The sequence below is a fragment of the Vulpes vulpes genome, chromosome 5, assembly GCF_048418805.1.
Source record: "Vulpes vulpes isolate BD-2025 chromosome 5, VulVul3, whole genome shotgun sequence".
In the NCBI taxonomy this organism is placed as follows: domain Eukaryota; kingdom Metazoa; phylum Chordata; class Mammalia; order Carnivora; family Canidae; genus Vulpes; species Vulpes vulpes.
The window spans coordinates 69,283,465-69,297,923 of record NC_132784.1 but is presented as its reverse complement, the minus strand read 5'-3'; the positions used below and the strand labels follow the sequence as shown (position 1 = coordinate 69,297,923).

The 14,459-nt window shown below is 57.4% G+C and overlaps 1 protein-coding gene across 9 annotated transcripts in view; it reads right to left on the bottom strand.

The window, feature by feature from the left end:
* Positions 1-861: 861 nt before the first annotated feature.
* Positions 862-14,459, bottom strand: part of NADSYN1 (NAD synthetase 1) — a 39,071-nt gene continuing 25,473 nt past the window's right edge. For 2 of the 9 annotated variants that reach the window (XR_012001681.1, XR_012001684.1), the window contains 7 exons: positions 13,996-14,131; positions 13,273-13,379; positions 6,617-6,748; positions 5,900-6,024; positions 2,831-2,959; positions 2,248-2,424; positions 862-1,090 (listed from right to left, as the gene is read on the bottom strand). Coding sequence is in view for 2 of the 9 variants with exons in the window: in XM_072758694.1 (XP_072614795.1) it covers positions 1,040-1,090; positions 2,248-2,424; positions 2,831-2,959; positions 5,900-5,969; positions 6,617-6,748; positions 13,273-13,379; positions 13,996-14,131 (802 nt within the window). In the remaining 7 variants the exon portion in view is untranslated. Of the gene's footprint in view, positions 1,091-2,247; positions 2,425-2,830; positions 3,034-5,899; positions 6,025-6,616; positions 6,749-13,272; positions 13,380-13,995; positions 14,132-14,459 lie in introns of all 9 variants that reach the window. The other 7 variants (XR_012001680.1, XR_012001683.1, XM_072758694.1 and 4 more) reach the window with 4 other exon arrangements.

Here is a 14,459-nt window from a genome sequence, read left to right as displayed (position 1 = left end):
TGGGGAGAAACTGCCAGCTTCTCACGCTGAGCTCTGGTGACAACCCTATAACTGGGGGTCACCACCCTGTAGCTGGGGGTCACCAACTATAGTTGGGGGGACACTGCCTATAACTGGGGAGACACTGCCCTATACCTGGGGGGACACTGCTCCATAGTGGGGGGACACCACCTTGTGCCTGGGGGGGGCACTGCCCCATAGCTGGCAGACACTGCCCTATACCTAGGGGGATATTGCCTCATAGCTGGGGAGACACTGCCCTATAACTGGGAGACACTGCCCTATAACTAGGGGGACACTGCCTATAACTAGGGGGATACTGCCCCATAGCTAGGGGGATACTGCCTGTAACTAGGAGGATACTGCCCCATAGCTAGGGGGATACTGCTGGCGTTATGACCCAGCAGGAAAACACAAGCCCTAATTTCCTGCTGGGTTTAAACCTGGGGGTTTGCAAGGCTGGGGCCATAGCACCCCGATGTGGAGTAAGAGGAAAGCCAGCAGAGGCAGGGGAGCTGAGCAGGGCAGGGGGGGCAAGAGTCAAGTTCTAAGGACATGTGCACACCCTGGATCCAGCCAGACCTGAAGTCGTCACAAGCCCTGCACCATTCCATATGTTAGCCAATAAACTCCTTTTCTTGTTTACAAGTTTCTTTTCTCGGGTAAGGCTCTGGGCAGAGGGAGCTGCACAGATCCCACCCTGTGGGTGTGAGTGGCCAGCCCCCTCTTAACTTCACTCTGCTCCAGGGAGGCTGCGGTCCCCTGGGGCTTAGCCTCAGAGAGAGGATTCTGGGAACTGAGGGGCTTTAGGAGCAGATGGAAGAGGCGGCTCCTCACCCCCACCAAATAAACCGACTCCGCTCCCAGAAATCACATGCTCTTTATTTGAGCTTTTTTTTTAACGAACTAGAATGAGAAGACCCCTCTTCCATCAGATGTGAAACAGGATGCTGGTGCACTCTCTGGGCAGATTACTGGCGAGGCCGACGTAACACCAGGGACCCTGGCGGTGGGGAGCCCTCCTGTGCAGGAGCCGGCATCAGTCCACGCCATCCAGGTCCTGACGGCCTCTGCTCTCCAGCTGACGAACCTAGATGGGAAGTCACACGAATGTCCATGGACAGATGCTAACAGCCACACAGTCCAAACACACTGGTTTGCACCAAATAAGAGTGGAGGTCACAGGACTGGACAAGCAGCCCAGGAAGCAGTCCCCACCGTGTGCGAGGGTGTGGGAAGGATGACAAGCACATGCACTGGACAAGTCTGGGAAGACATGTCTCAGTACATCGTGGCGATCCTGGCTGTCCGAGACCATGGCGGGTTGTATCTCTGCCTGTGTGGGCCTGCTGAGGGGTCCGCACCTGTCTGTATTTGGCTGCATGGCCTCCAAACTCCACTCCTGATGCAGGGGGACCCACCACTGAGTGCATGTGGGCCAGCCGAGCCCCGCCTCTCACTTACACCTTGTCTGGAAGCTGGGCTGCCTGGGCATGGCAGGTGCGGCAGCGTCCCAGCTCTCTGCCCACCAGATGCCAGAGGTGCAGACCCTACCCGAGGTGCCATAGTGGGGAACGTCTCAGACAGGCCTGCCCTGCCACCCTGAGGTGACCTGCCCCCACCCCGAGAACTGTGACCCAGATACGCAGTATGACTCGGTGTCTGTCCTCCAGATCCATGTCCTCTACAGAGACGCCTCTCTCAGCTACCAGACACAGAGTGCGTCCGTCTGGCCTGCCATGTTCACTGGTGCAATGTTGTGCTCATCACAGCGCAGCACGGCCAGTGTACTGAGGGCTCCCTGCCGGCACCTTCCCTCCCACGGGCTATTCCGACGTGTCCCATGTGCCCTGTGCCCTGGCTCTAGTGCTTGGCCCTGGAGAGGGAAGGCGGGAAGGGCCTGGACTTGCTCTTCAAACTGATTTTACTAACCCTTCCTTCATCCTACCATTATTTATGAGAAAAGGCAAGGCAAGGCAGGTACTTTAGACACGCAACACCGTCCGGATACACGGGTTGTCTGGAAGCGACAGCGGGTGACCCCGCAGCCACATGGCTGCTTGTGTGAGTACCACGGCACAAAGACACACGTCCCACCAACAGGCTTTAAACACACTCATCCCTTTGCGGAAATTGCCAGTAAAAAACATGGCCGTGAACGGAAAGCTTTTTGTCCTCAACGGAAGAGAGCCGGTGATTCCCCGATAGACGCTGGACGTGGAAAAAAGCCACTTGCGCCTAACTCACCTGATCTTCTATGCACCGAAACTGCCAAGGCCAGCTGCTGTTGTACAGAAACGGCCGCAGGTCAAACCTGTTGTCGTCGGGGCTGTAGCTCTCTGCGTGGTAGGCGGGCGTGAGCGTGGTCATCTTGTGTCTGTTCATGGCGTATTTCGAGAAAAACTGCCTCACTTTGTCAGCCACCTGGTGGGCAAGGAACACATGGGCTGGAAGCTGGTGAAGCTGCCAGGACCCAGGGCAGGGCTCTCGCCTGTACGCCGCCGCACTGTGTGTGAACCTCCCCAAGGGCAGTCGGCTGGGCTGTCACAGGGGTTCCTGACCCCAGTGCTTTAGGACGCCGTGGTGGCAGACCTGAGGCTTTGGTGGTTCTCTGGGGGCCACCAGGTGAGCCCCAGTGGGCCTGACTGGAGCTGGACAGCGGGCAGGGCCGGTGTGACAGGTGCCAGGCCCCACTCAGAGGAGCTGACCACTGGGCAGTAGTGTCATGGGGGACAGAGCACCATGTTCAAGGCCATGTCACACAGACTCGCTCCCAGCCAAACTCTCCCCATAAAGGGACCGTGCCTGCCGGCTCCCGCGTGTGTCCTACCTGCCTTGGGGAACACACGTCTTTCCACATGTTGACGAGCTTGCAGAACATGCTGTAGGGCCCGGCCTTGGCGATCTTCCGGAGCCTGCCGTAGACAGAGAGCTCCGCGTACGTCATGCCCATGTCTTCCTGCAGAAGAAGGAGAGGCAGCGGGATGGCGCTGGAGGATGCTTGTGGCTCCCAGTGCTGCTGGGGCCTGAGACCTGGGAGAGGGACAGGTTCCCTTGGGACCAGGAGCAGGTACATGGGCATGCTCCCCGTCACTGCTTGGCGACATGGAGCCAGCAGCAGGAGAAAGGGACCAGCCTGGCTTCAAGGGCTGTGATGGACTGCGATGTGGACCCGACAGGGTATCTCTCCAGGTTCCAAGCCCAGAACCTGCAAGCTGTGGGCTTATTTAGGAAAATAAAGATCTCTGTAGATATAACGAAGCCAAGCGTCTTTAGATGAGATGGCCCTGGATGTGGGGTGCCTTTATATGAGACGGAATGGAACACATGGGGAGGAGAACCCGCATGAAGAGAGGTAGGGGGGACGTGGCCGCGGACCAGGAAGCCCCAGCAGCTAGACGAAGGACCCTCTCCTGGAGCCCCCCGGGGAAGCGTGGCCCTGCAGATGACCTGATTTCGGCTTCCCAACCTCCAGAACGATGACAGGGTATGGTTCTCTCATTTAAGCTTCTGGCCAGTAGTGTTTGGCTCTGGCAGCCCCAGCATGCCAGGACCAGCGTCAGGCACAACAGCCCCTCAGACTGGCCCTGTGCCCTGCCCCAGGGAGCCTGCTACCCTCAAGGGTGGACAGCTCAGCACAGGCACCTGAGCCACGCTGGCCACAGGATGCCAGCCTCACACTGAGGCTCCCACGAGCCAGCCCTTTGTGCGTTTCTAGTGTTTGGTCTAACCCCTGCTCAACTCCTGCTGTGCCCCGGAATATATATATAGTCAGAGCCTGATGAGAGAGACAGATGGTGACACTGGCATTTTGTGGCACAACAGGACAGCCCTCACCTCCAACCAGGGTCTGCAGGAACCCCTGTGACCAGTGACCAGGCCCTCCCTCCTGCTCCCCACTGCTCATCCTGGCCTTCCCTGCTTTACTCCTCAGCTTGAGGAGGCCTGTCCTGACCCCTATCGAAGGGACACTGCCATCATCAGGTCACCTGGGTGGATCGTGTGGGCAGCACTCTGAGCCACCTGGGGACCTCATGGTTACTTCCCGCTTGTTTGTCCCTGGGACTCACATAAATGGCCATGCCCCAGTGCCTAGCGGGTCCTGCCTCGGACCTCCTTCATGCTTTCTTCTGCATGAGGTGGAGATTTTCCAGGGTGACATCTTGATTCCCTATATTCAACAATACTACTTGGAGGCTTTAATACCCCACTTTCAACAATGCATCTCCCCAACAAGGGGATGGAAAATGCAAACCGTACAAACCAACTAGATCTAACACATCTCTCTAGAACTTCTGCCCACACCTACAGAGCGCACATTCTCCTCGAGGCACCCAGAACGTTGCGCAGGACAGACCAACTGCTGGGCCATGAAACTGGCCTCCGTGAATTTTTAAACACCGATAGCATCTGCTCTCCAACCATCAAGGACCAGGATTACAAATTCAGTAACAAACAGAAATTTCAGAAACTTACAAATGTGTGAGAATCAAACCCAGACTCTCGAGTAACCAATGGGTGAAGGAGAAACCACGAGGAAAAGGAGAGCATGCCTGGAGAAGCAGGATGCAGACGCAGCCTACAATGTGGGGCAGGGGGCGTGGTGGTAAGGGAGGAATTTATAGTTGGGAACCCCTGGATTCAGAAAGAAGACCTCACTTTCCACCTTATGCCACATGGGGAGAAGTGCAAACCGACCCTCAAGCACGCAGCAGGACAGGAAAAGAGAGGGCAGGAAGGGGCTGCAGAAAGCCTAGTGCTCCCAGACACTGCCAATGAGCCACCCCAAATGGAAACTCAGAAAACAGCTCCGTTTACAGTTGGATGCAGATAATACGCTTAGAAATAAGCGTATTATCACAAGACAAATGCATGCTCACACCCTGAAAACAACAAAACACTGGAAGATGGTAAGAAGCCTGGAGTGAGGAGGGAGGAAGACACGCCATGTCCAGGCCTCAGAATACCTCATGCTCTCAGGTGGCAACACCTGCCAATCTGAGCTAAGGACTCAGTGCACCTGCTGTGGAAATCCAAGCTGGCGGTGCAGGTGCAGCAGAAAATGACTCCCTGGTCTCAAAATTCATATGGAAATTCAGAGGGCCCAGCACAGCCAAAATTATGTTGGAAAGGATGATGAAGTTGGAAGAGTCACATTTGTCGATATCCAAACTTACTACCAGGCTGTGGTGACCAAGGTAGTGAGGCACAGACACAGGGTCAGACACACTGGTCAGCAGGACAGTGTCCAGGAGAGGATCTACACACCTACAGCCAGGTGATTCCCACCAGGATACCAAGACACTCAGTGGGAGAAAGAATCGCCTCTTTGACAAAATGGTGCTGAGACATCTGTTTCTCTGCATGCAAGAGGACGAGGCTAGATCCCTTCCTCACATCACACACCACAACTAACTCAACCAGATCACAGACTTAAATATAAGAGTAAAATTATAAACTCCTGGAAAGAGCACAGGTAAACCTCTGTGACCAAAGGAGCTGCAGCAGGAAGGTCAGCTGTCACAGACTGCAATGGCTCACGGCCACCCCACCTCGTCCACAGAGCTGCACACCACAGCCTGTGGTCCCGAGCAGCCCTCAGTGCTGTAGGCCAGTGTGGGATGGGATGGGGGAATCAAGAGCGATTCTTCTGAGGCCACACCCCTGCCACCTGCAAGGGACTTGCCCCACTCACCCCGCCTCCTAGGCATCAGCCTCAAGAAGGCTGAATTGAAATGTCAAAGCATTGTGACTGGCACTGAGTCCTGGGGTCCCCGGCCAGGAGCCTGGAGATAGAGCACAGGTGCTCGGGACAGAAAGGAAGCAGTAGGAGAGCCCAGCACAGACACGACGAGGAGGGGATGGGGAAGGAGCACGGTGACGAAGCCACCACTACTACCTCGTCAGTCTGGGACACCTGTCCGTCGGTCAAGGGCTCCAGCTCTGCGGTGGCCGGTGCTGCCAGGATGCTGTGGCCAAGACACACAGAGGCCAGTCATGATGGCTGCCACAGTGCCCATGAGCCTGGGGAGAAAATCCCCAACCCAACTGTCCCAGTCTCCAGCAACGCCCCTGTCAACACACTTCTATCAGCACTGCCGAGCCAGGGCTAGTGGTGCTGAGCTTTCTTGGGGAGAGGGACCTCCCCAAGAAAGCCCAGCCCAAGATGTCCAGGGGGCTCCAGGACCAGGGGCAGGAGGTGATGGCCGGGAGCCACCACACAGGGCTTTTCCACGGAAGCACCACTCACATTCAGGGCCGGTGGTGCTTTCTGTGGGGCCATCCTGGGCATGCAGGACACCTAGGAGCACCTACCATCCTGGGCATGTGGGCCACCAGGAGCACCTACCATCCTGGGCGTGTGGGCCACCCGGGGCATCTACCATCCTGGGCATGTGGGCCACCAAGAGCACCTACCTGAGAGGCGCTGAGCACACTCTGCTGTGAGATGTCGCCCAATGTTCCTGGGGGGCCTGGTGGAGCCCCGGCATGAAGGGGGCAGCCTGGTCACAGGACCCCACGTGCCCGCTAAAGGGCAGGATGGTTTTCATCAGCCAGAAGGGAGCTGTGGCAGGGGCCATGAGGGTGCAGCCACGGGCTGGCGGGCAGCACTCACCGCTGCAGGGCAGGAAGCTGGAAGTGTTCCATGCAGAAGTGGACGAAGGCCTTGAGGTCCGTCTTGCTGATCCCACCTATGGGGTTGATGTCTGCACTGGAGCAGTCGTACTTGGTCAGGTAGCCCAGGAGACTGCAGGGAAAGAGCATGTGGTTTCAATGAGGCTGAGCCCAGGGCTACAGATCCTGCCTGCGGCCCAGTCCCCAGTCCTCAGGGTGCAGAGCCAGAGCTTGGCAAGCTGGAGGGTTTCGGAGAAGCCTGGCACACTGGAGCCGTCTGCAAAGAGGCAGAGGCTGCGGACCAAGGGCAGGTACTCAGCACGCCCGAGAAGGCAATGGGACCAGCACACAGATCTGGGAAGGACCCGCATCCAGCTGGGAGTGGCGTGTCTGTAGGGCGGGCCGGGGACAGCAGAATGTGGGGCCGAGGGGTGGGGTCCCTAGGAGGGGGGGCCGGACTTCTGAGCACGTGGATGCTGAGTCAGCAGCAGCAGGGCCACCTCTCCAGGCCTGTTGACTCCCCCTGCCAGAGACGTCCTGTGGTGGGCAGAGAGTGGCCCCAAACATACCACAGCCTCTGCCCAGAACCTGTGAACACGTGACTCTGAGGGCAAAAGGGATTTTGTGGATGCAATTAAGCTAAGGTCGTCGAGGTGAGGTTTTTATTCTGGACCTCAGGTGGGCCCCTGATGCAGTCACAAGCGTTCTTAGAGGTACAGCAGGGAGGCAGGGGGCCAGAGCCAGAGGAGCCGTGAGCAGGGGAGGGGCGCAGATGTGGCCCCACTGGCTTTGTCCCGAGCCGAGGGATGTAGCGCCTCCAGGAGGAGCCAGCCCTGTCGACACCTGGAGTTCAGCCCAGTGAGATTCGTAGCAAACTCATATCCTACCGACCTGCCAGCGGGCACGGTGCCCTTGAGCCGCCAACTCCTGGTCACTCATTACACACACCCTCCAGGGGACGCATCCCTCTCCACCCACCGTGTTCTCTCGCTGGACCTCTGAGTGACGGCAGGTCTCCACTCACATCCCAAGCCCTGGCCCCCACGGGGTGACTCCCAACCCTGGCCTTCACCCCTGAACCTCCTCGGTGTTGGCCTTCCAGGGCCTGGCCTCTGCTGGTGTCGCCAGGCACATGTGTCACTGCTCCCAAGATCACACTTCCACACCAGCGGCAAAACACCTGCTCACTCCGCCAGGCTGTCCTACGCCTGGTCTGGCTGAAGAAGCACCTGCCCCGACAGCATGGGCCCCATCCGACCTCCACCCACACAACCAGCCTTCTGTTCAAGAGAAAGACTAACCTCTCGTCCCTTCAGACTCCTGCCAGGGAGCAAGGCCTTGGGTCTAAGAGCCCCAGGGCACCAACTGAGGGGCAGAAAACACCTGGTCGCTGCCTTGAGCGGGAGCCCCTCTCCTGCACCCCGGGGTGGGCGCCCTGCCGCTCCGTCCTGTTGGGAGGGGCAGCTCTGGGAGACAGCGATCTACCGGCCAGAGAGACGATGTCTCCGTTCTACCACAGGCCTCCTCCTGCCACTCAGATGCATCAGGAGCTGATGGTGTCGGGGACAGACTGGTGCGGCACCCTGGTCAGCTAGGAGACCCACTTGGGGCAGGGCTCCTGCCTGCTCTGTCTTGGCGCGGAAGTCCAGAAGGGAGGTGGCCGCCTTGGAGATGGCAGGCCACGTGTACGCATGAAAGATGGATAGACTTCTGCTCAGATGTCAGCCCCAGGTAGTGTGCTCGCTGGACTCAAAGGACAGCTGCGCTGAAGGAGTCATGTCCTGGGCCGAATGTCCGTGTGTTCCCCAAATTCACATTTTGAAGCCCCAACCCCCAAGGCAACTGTTTGGAGGTAGGTCTTCAGGAGGTCGTAGGGCTAACTGAGGTCACTGGGGTGGGGCCCTGATCCCATAGGCCTGGCGTCCTCACTAGAAGAGGAGACCCCAGGGCTCTCCACATCTGCCGAGGGAGGGCGCTGGGACAAGGCGCGTCTGCAGGCCAGGAAAAGGGGGGGCCTCGCCAGGAACCCCGTGGTGGGGTGGACAGCCAGCTGCACCCCCAGAGCCAGGCTCTGAGTTGTCCTGCTGTGGTGCCTGTGGACTGGGACGGTCAGCTGGCAGGCGTGTTCACAAACTCCACCACCCCAGCCCTCCCACTCCCGGGAGCTAAGTATGCCCCAGGCCCCCATCCTCCTGTCCCATGCCCCCGTGCCCTCCAAGCCAAATCTCTCAGGGACATGTCCATTCCCCTCCTGCTCTCTCTCCAGCCATTGCCACCAGGTTCCTGCCCTGGCCCCTCCTGTAGAGTCCCCTAGCCCCGTGGCCAGCCCCAAGGCCCCCCTATACCTGAGCACAAGCACCAGCAGCCCCAGAACAGCCTCTCTGCCTGCCTCCAGGGGCCTCAACTCTTAGTGTCACTCCCACCGCTGGCTGCCCCGCCTCGTCTGTGGCTCTCTTGTTCAGGAACCCCGAACCCTTCCCTTCTCTGTCCATGTTCAGTCCTGTGCTGGTCCCAGCCAGTCTCGCAGCTTTAAAGGGCATTGTGTCACCTGGGGACTTCCAGATTCAGGCGTGTGACTCACGGCTAGACTCCAGGGCCCCGTGTAACTGCCTGCTACCATGCACCTCCACGGGGGTGTCTGGAAGATGTGTCAGAGCCAACACTCCCAACACTGGGCCCTGACCCCACACCCCACTAAAGGCCGGCCCATCCTTTCGGTTGCTTGGGTTGGCCAGGCGTCCTCACCCCACGTCTGGTCCACCAGCACATCCTGTCGCTTCTCCCGCCAATACCAAAATATACCAGGAGCCAAGCATGCCTTGCTGTCCCCAGCCTCACCCTGCCCCACCCTGCCAGGCCGCCCCCGCCAGGCCAGACCTGGACTAATAGGAGGTGAACTTGCTGCACCACTCTTCAAAACCCTCCAGGGACGTCCCCCCTCATGTAGGGAAAGGTGAAGTCCTTAGGACACCAGCTGAGGTCCCGCTGCGGGTCCCCCAGCACACTCCCCGACTGGACCTTACAAGCCACCGGGGAATCAGGGACTGGCCACCTTGCTGCCCGCAGGGGCAGGAGGTCAGCTAGCAAGCAGGGGCCTGCAGATGGGGAGGGGATGCTCCGTGCCCCCTCATGGTGCATTCCCAGCTCACCAGCCCCTCCAACGGGACAGGCTGCCCTCCCGGTATGGCTCGAGGTACAGTGCTTGGCCTCATGGCTCCTCCAGCCCCTCTGCACTCAGCACTGACCGCCAACATGCCCCTGGCCAATCAGGGTTCCGACCTTGCCCTGACCTCTTGCTGTGGGTGACCAGGGGCTGGGGGCCCCTCCCAGACACCTCAGGGCCTCCTGTACGGCAGGCTCTGTGCAGGAAGGAGGGAGCACAGTAACCCCAGAAAGGCCTGCATGCACGACTTCCTTGAGGGGCTCAGCTGGCAGCAGGGATCTGGGGGGGGGCATTCCCATCACCCCCTAACCGAATGCCCCCACTCTGCATTGTTCAGCTGTAGTCAACCGCAGCCATGAGTGCCACCTGATGCTGGGTCCTGTATCCCAGCATATCACAGGATACAGGGGGCACCTCATTCCCACAGCCCCCACTGCACCAGGACCTGGCATCTGTGGGCCACCTGTCCCCTGCCTCGTGCTCACCCCGATCACCTCTCCTCACAGCTCCTCAGCTCCCCGGCCCCTCTGTCTCCAGCACCCTTGCCTGGCTCCCCTGCACTACACGTGTGAGTGACAGAGTGTGGCCCCACCCCCAGGGTGTCCTTAGCTTCCGTGCTGCCCGCCTAGTTCCCTGATCTATCTTGCTCACTTGTCACCACGCCCCTCAAACATCCAATGCCTGCCCCCCACCCTTGCTCGGCTGGTGACCCTGCTTCCTGCTTCACCGAGGACAGTCACTGCCCTGACCCTACACCACCCCCGACCTGCATCTGTGCCGTCTACTCTGCGGCCTCCTGTTGCCATGGACATGTTGGCTGGACTCCCAGTAAAGCCGACTGCTTGCCTGGCCACTTGCTCTCACCTCCCCGTGACACCAGCTCTTCAGCCACGTCTTCCTGCCTCATTGGCGACTCTGTTCCCTCCCCACTAGACCTCTCTCATCGCCCCTTAAAACACCTGCCCTTGTCCCATTGCTCTTGCGAGCTACCATGCTGTACCTCCCCTCTCTTGCAGTATCAAACTTCCAGAAAGAGCTGACCCCCAGTCCCCTCACCCACCACCCACTCTCCTCCAACCTGTCCTAGCTGGGCTCCCAGTATCTCCCTCGGACAAGACTGGGCTTTTCAGACAGATGACTATGGCTCCCTGTCCTAGTCAGCTCTCACCACAGGACATTTGCACAGACTGTTCTCTGGGCTCCTCAGGCCCTTATAAACCAACTTCCCAAAAAGGCTGTCCCTGGCCACTCCAGTTACAAGCCCACATTCCCCAACTCTCCCTGTGCTTGCCCTGGTTTTCTCCGTAGACTTTCCATACCCTACACACGATTAGTTTCCTATTACCAGCCCCCTCCCACTAGAGTAAAACGGGAATCGCTTTTCTGTTTTGTTCATGGTACCGAGAGCAATGCTGACACGTGGTACCCAGCCAACTGTTCCTTGAGGGGTGAGCACATCAGAGTGCAACAGGACCAAAGTTAGAATGAGAGGTTAACCTGTTCACAAGAACCAGCAGGGCAGAGTGCGTAGACCTGAGGCTCTACCTCGGCATGTGAGCAACGGGGGTGCAGTACGTGACCACCGTTCCTACGGGAACAGGAAACAAACACAGCAGAGGAAGCATGACTGCAAGGTTTATGCGGCTGCAGACAGACTTCTAAATACCCATGAGGAAAGGTGGGCAGCTAAAAGTGATGAAAAGACGCGAGTACGTGAAGAGATGGCAGAGAGAACTACTTACTTTCTGAAGTGACATCTAGAAACCTTTAAGCACCCAGAAGCCCACTCCCACGCTGGACAAAATCATTGTTATTTTTTGCTAAAATGTTAAATTCCAGAAGACAACGGACAAGAGTTGTGAAGGGAAATGTTGCAATGAAATAATCACATGACAAGTCCACCTCTTGTTCAAAGCCACAAAACAAAACACACCCATATTCTCAATGGCATCAGGCTCAGGATATGTACCAGCCGTCACATCCTTCCTGACACATCACTGCCTTATGGAAGTCCCGCAGGCAATAGAAGAGAATGAAAACTGACAGGATGTGCATGAGAACCATGAGAATTTTCTCTCAGCTACAGGGCGCTGATTTCAAATGATCATAATTAGGAAATACCAAAAGCCCAAAGTAATATTTAACAGAGAACACATTTGAGGGACGCTTGTGTAGTTCAACGGTTGAGCGTCTGCCTTTGGTTCAAGGTGTGATCCTGGGCTCTGGGGTCAAGTTCCGCATCAGGCTCCCCACAGGGAGCCTGCTTCTCTCTGCCTATGTCTCTGCCTCTCTCTGTGTCTTTCACGAGTAAATAAAATATTTTAAAAAAGAGAGAGAGAGAGAGAGACATGCAGGATCCAAGATATTCAAGCTACAAATAGAAAGATGGATGGATAGACAGATGGAGGGATGGGTGCACGGATGGGTGGGTGGGTGGATGGATGGATGGACAGAGAGATGAATAGATTAGTGGACAGATGAATGGATAGGTGGACGGATGGATGGATGGATGGATGGATGGATGGACAGAGAGATGAATAGATTAGTGGACAGATGAATGGATAGGTGGATGGATGGATGGATGGACAGATGGATGGGTAGATGGATGGATGGATGGACAGACCAATGGATGGGTGGACAGATGGATGGACAAGTGGATGGATAGGTTGACAGATGGATGGGCAGATGAATGATAGGTGGATGGGCAGATGGATGGATGGATGGATGGATGGATAGGTGGATGGATGGACAAATGGATGGGTAGATGGATGGGTAGACAGATGGATAGGTGGATGGATGGATGGACAGATGGATGGATGGATTGGTAGACAGATGAATGGAGGGGTAGATGGATGGACCGGTGTAGAGATGAACAGATAAACAAATGACAGATTAAGTTCTTGCCCCCCTCCGCTAACAAGGAGCAGTGAGGACACCTGAGCGGGGCCTGCCTAAGAGAATTGGAGATGTCAAGGCTGGAGAAGCCTCCCAGCCTCCACTGTTCAACCTAAAGGTCACCTGAAATTTATCTGGGGAACAACAGGGAGGTTCTGAGTTTTTTTTTCACTGGCGAATTCATGACAAAGTATTTCTGGTCCACATCGAGGTGAGTTGTCTGGTTAGGAGTGAAAACTAAATGTAGGATGTGGTGGGATTGCCCAGGAGAAAGAAATGGGCAAAACTGCCTGAGGTGGGTTAGGGAGATAGATCCAGACCCAGCACAAAGGAAGAGCTCCTAGCAGGTGCAGCTGGTCTGAGCCGGGCTGGTGGGCAGGGTGCCAGAGGGAAGTGGTGTTGACTTGTCTCCACACCAAGTCATCATGAAGGTCTGGAGCAATGATGTCCCATGGGTGCTAGATGTGGCCTGACCCGTGGGGTGATGTGACCCCCACACCATGTCTTGCAGACGCAGTGAGAACTGGCTGGGGCCTGGAAACACCATCAGGGAGCACACGCCCTTGGAGATCTGGGTGCTAGGAGTCGGATACACGCACCTCTCGTCCACGTTGGCCGACCCCAGCACCAGGAGTCCACCACGAGCGCCCCGGGCCCAGAGGCTCAGCTGAGCAAACAGATATGCCAGGACCATCCTTAGCCGAGCCTAGGGGACAACAGGAAATGTCACCCTGTGCTGGACACAGGGGGGCACATGCCCACTGACACCCCGCTCCTCGCACAGCTCCAGAGAAAGGGAGCCTAAGTGGTGTAGGAGCTTTCTTGCATCCAGAGAAAACAGGGTCCTCCTGGCCTGAGAGCTGCTCAGCGAGTGGTGCCTGTATCAAAGATGGGGTGATCCAGAGCTGGGGAGCCAAGAGCTCCAGTCATGGGACGGGGCTGCAAGGAAATCCCGGCCCCTTGTTCCACCCCCTTCACAGCTGGCTGTCCCCCCGAGGATGGACAGCCACTCTGGCTGGAAGAAAAGGGACAGAGATGGGCCAGAGCCCAGCGGCTGGATCCCAGGGTCCTCTTTCTCCGCACTGACCAGCCGGGCTCCAGCTCCTCAGCAACCTGGGAGGGAGGGCGGGCATGTGGAACCACTCCCGGAAGATGCAGAAACCCCACACGCACACCTGCGTATCACATCTCACCCACCAATTCTCGCACACTCACACACGTATGCACTCATGCTCATGCACAACCACACACGTGTGCATGCACTCCCGCGGCATTGCCCACGAGGCCCCATGCGGTGACCGCGGCCCGGCTGGGAAGCTCACCTGCACATTCTGCAGCGCCAGGTTCTCCCTGCTGCTTCCACCGTGAGCCGCAAACAGAGGCCTCTTACCCGTCACCAGGCTGAAGATCCCCACGACGGCTGTCACCGCTGGGTCGATGTTGAGACCAATGTGGTGACTGTAGGGGACAGGGTCGGTGTGCTCAAGGTGTGTGCGTGCATGTGTGGTAAAACACACAAAGCCCCAAATACACCTTTTCTACCATGTGAAAGTGCATACTCAGTGAGTGCACTCGAGGTGCTATGCAGCCCGTCCCTCTGTCTAGTTCCAGAACCTGCCCTGCAGCCCCCGTTCCAGGCCCTGACCATGACCCCACTCTCTGTCTGCAGGGTTGCCCATGGGGACATTCCTGCTCTCTGTGCCACTTGGTGCCTGGCATATTTCACTGAGCATCACTTTTCCAGGTTTATCACAAGGTACGAGGTATCTGAGCATCTCTCCTTTCT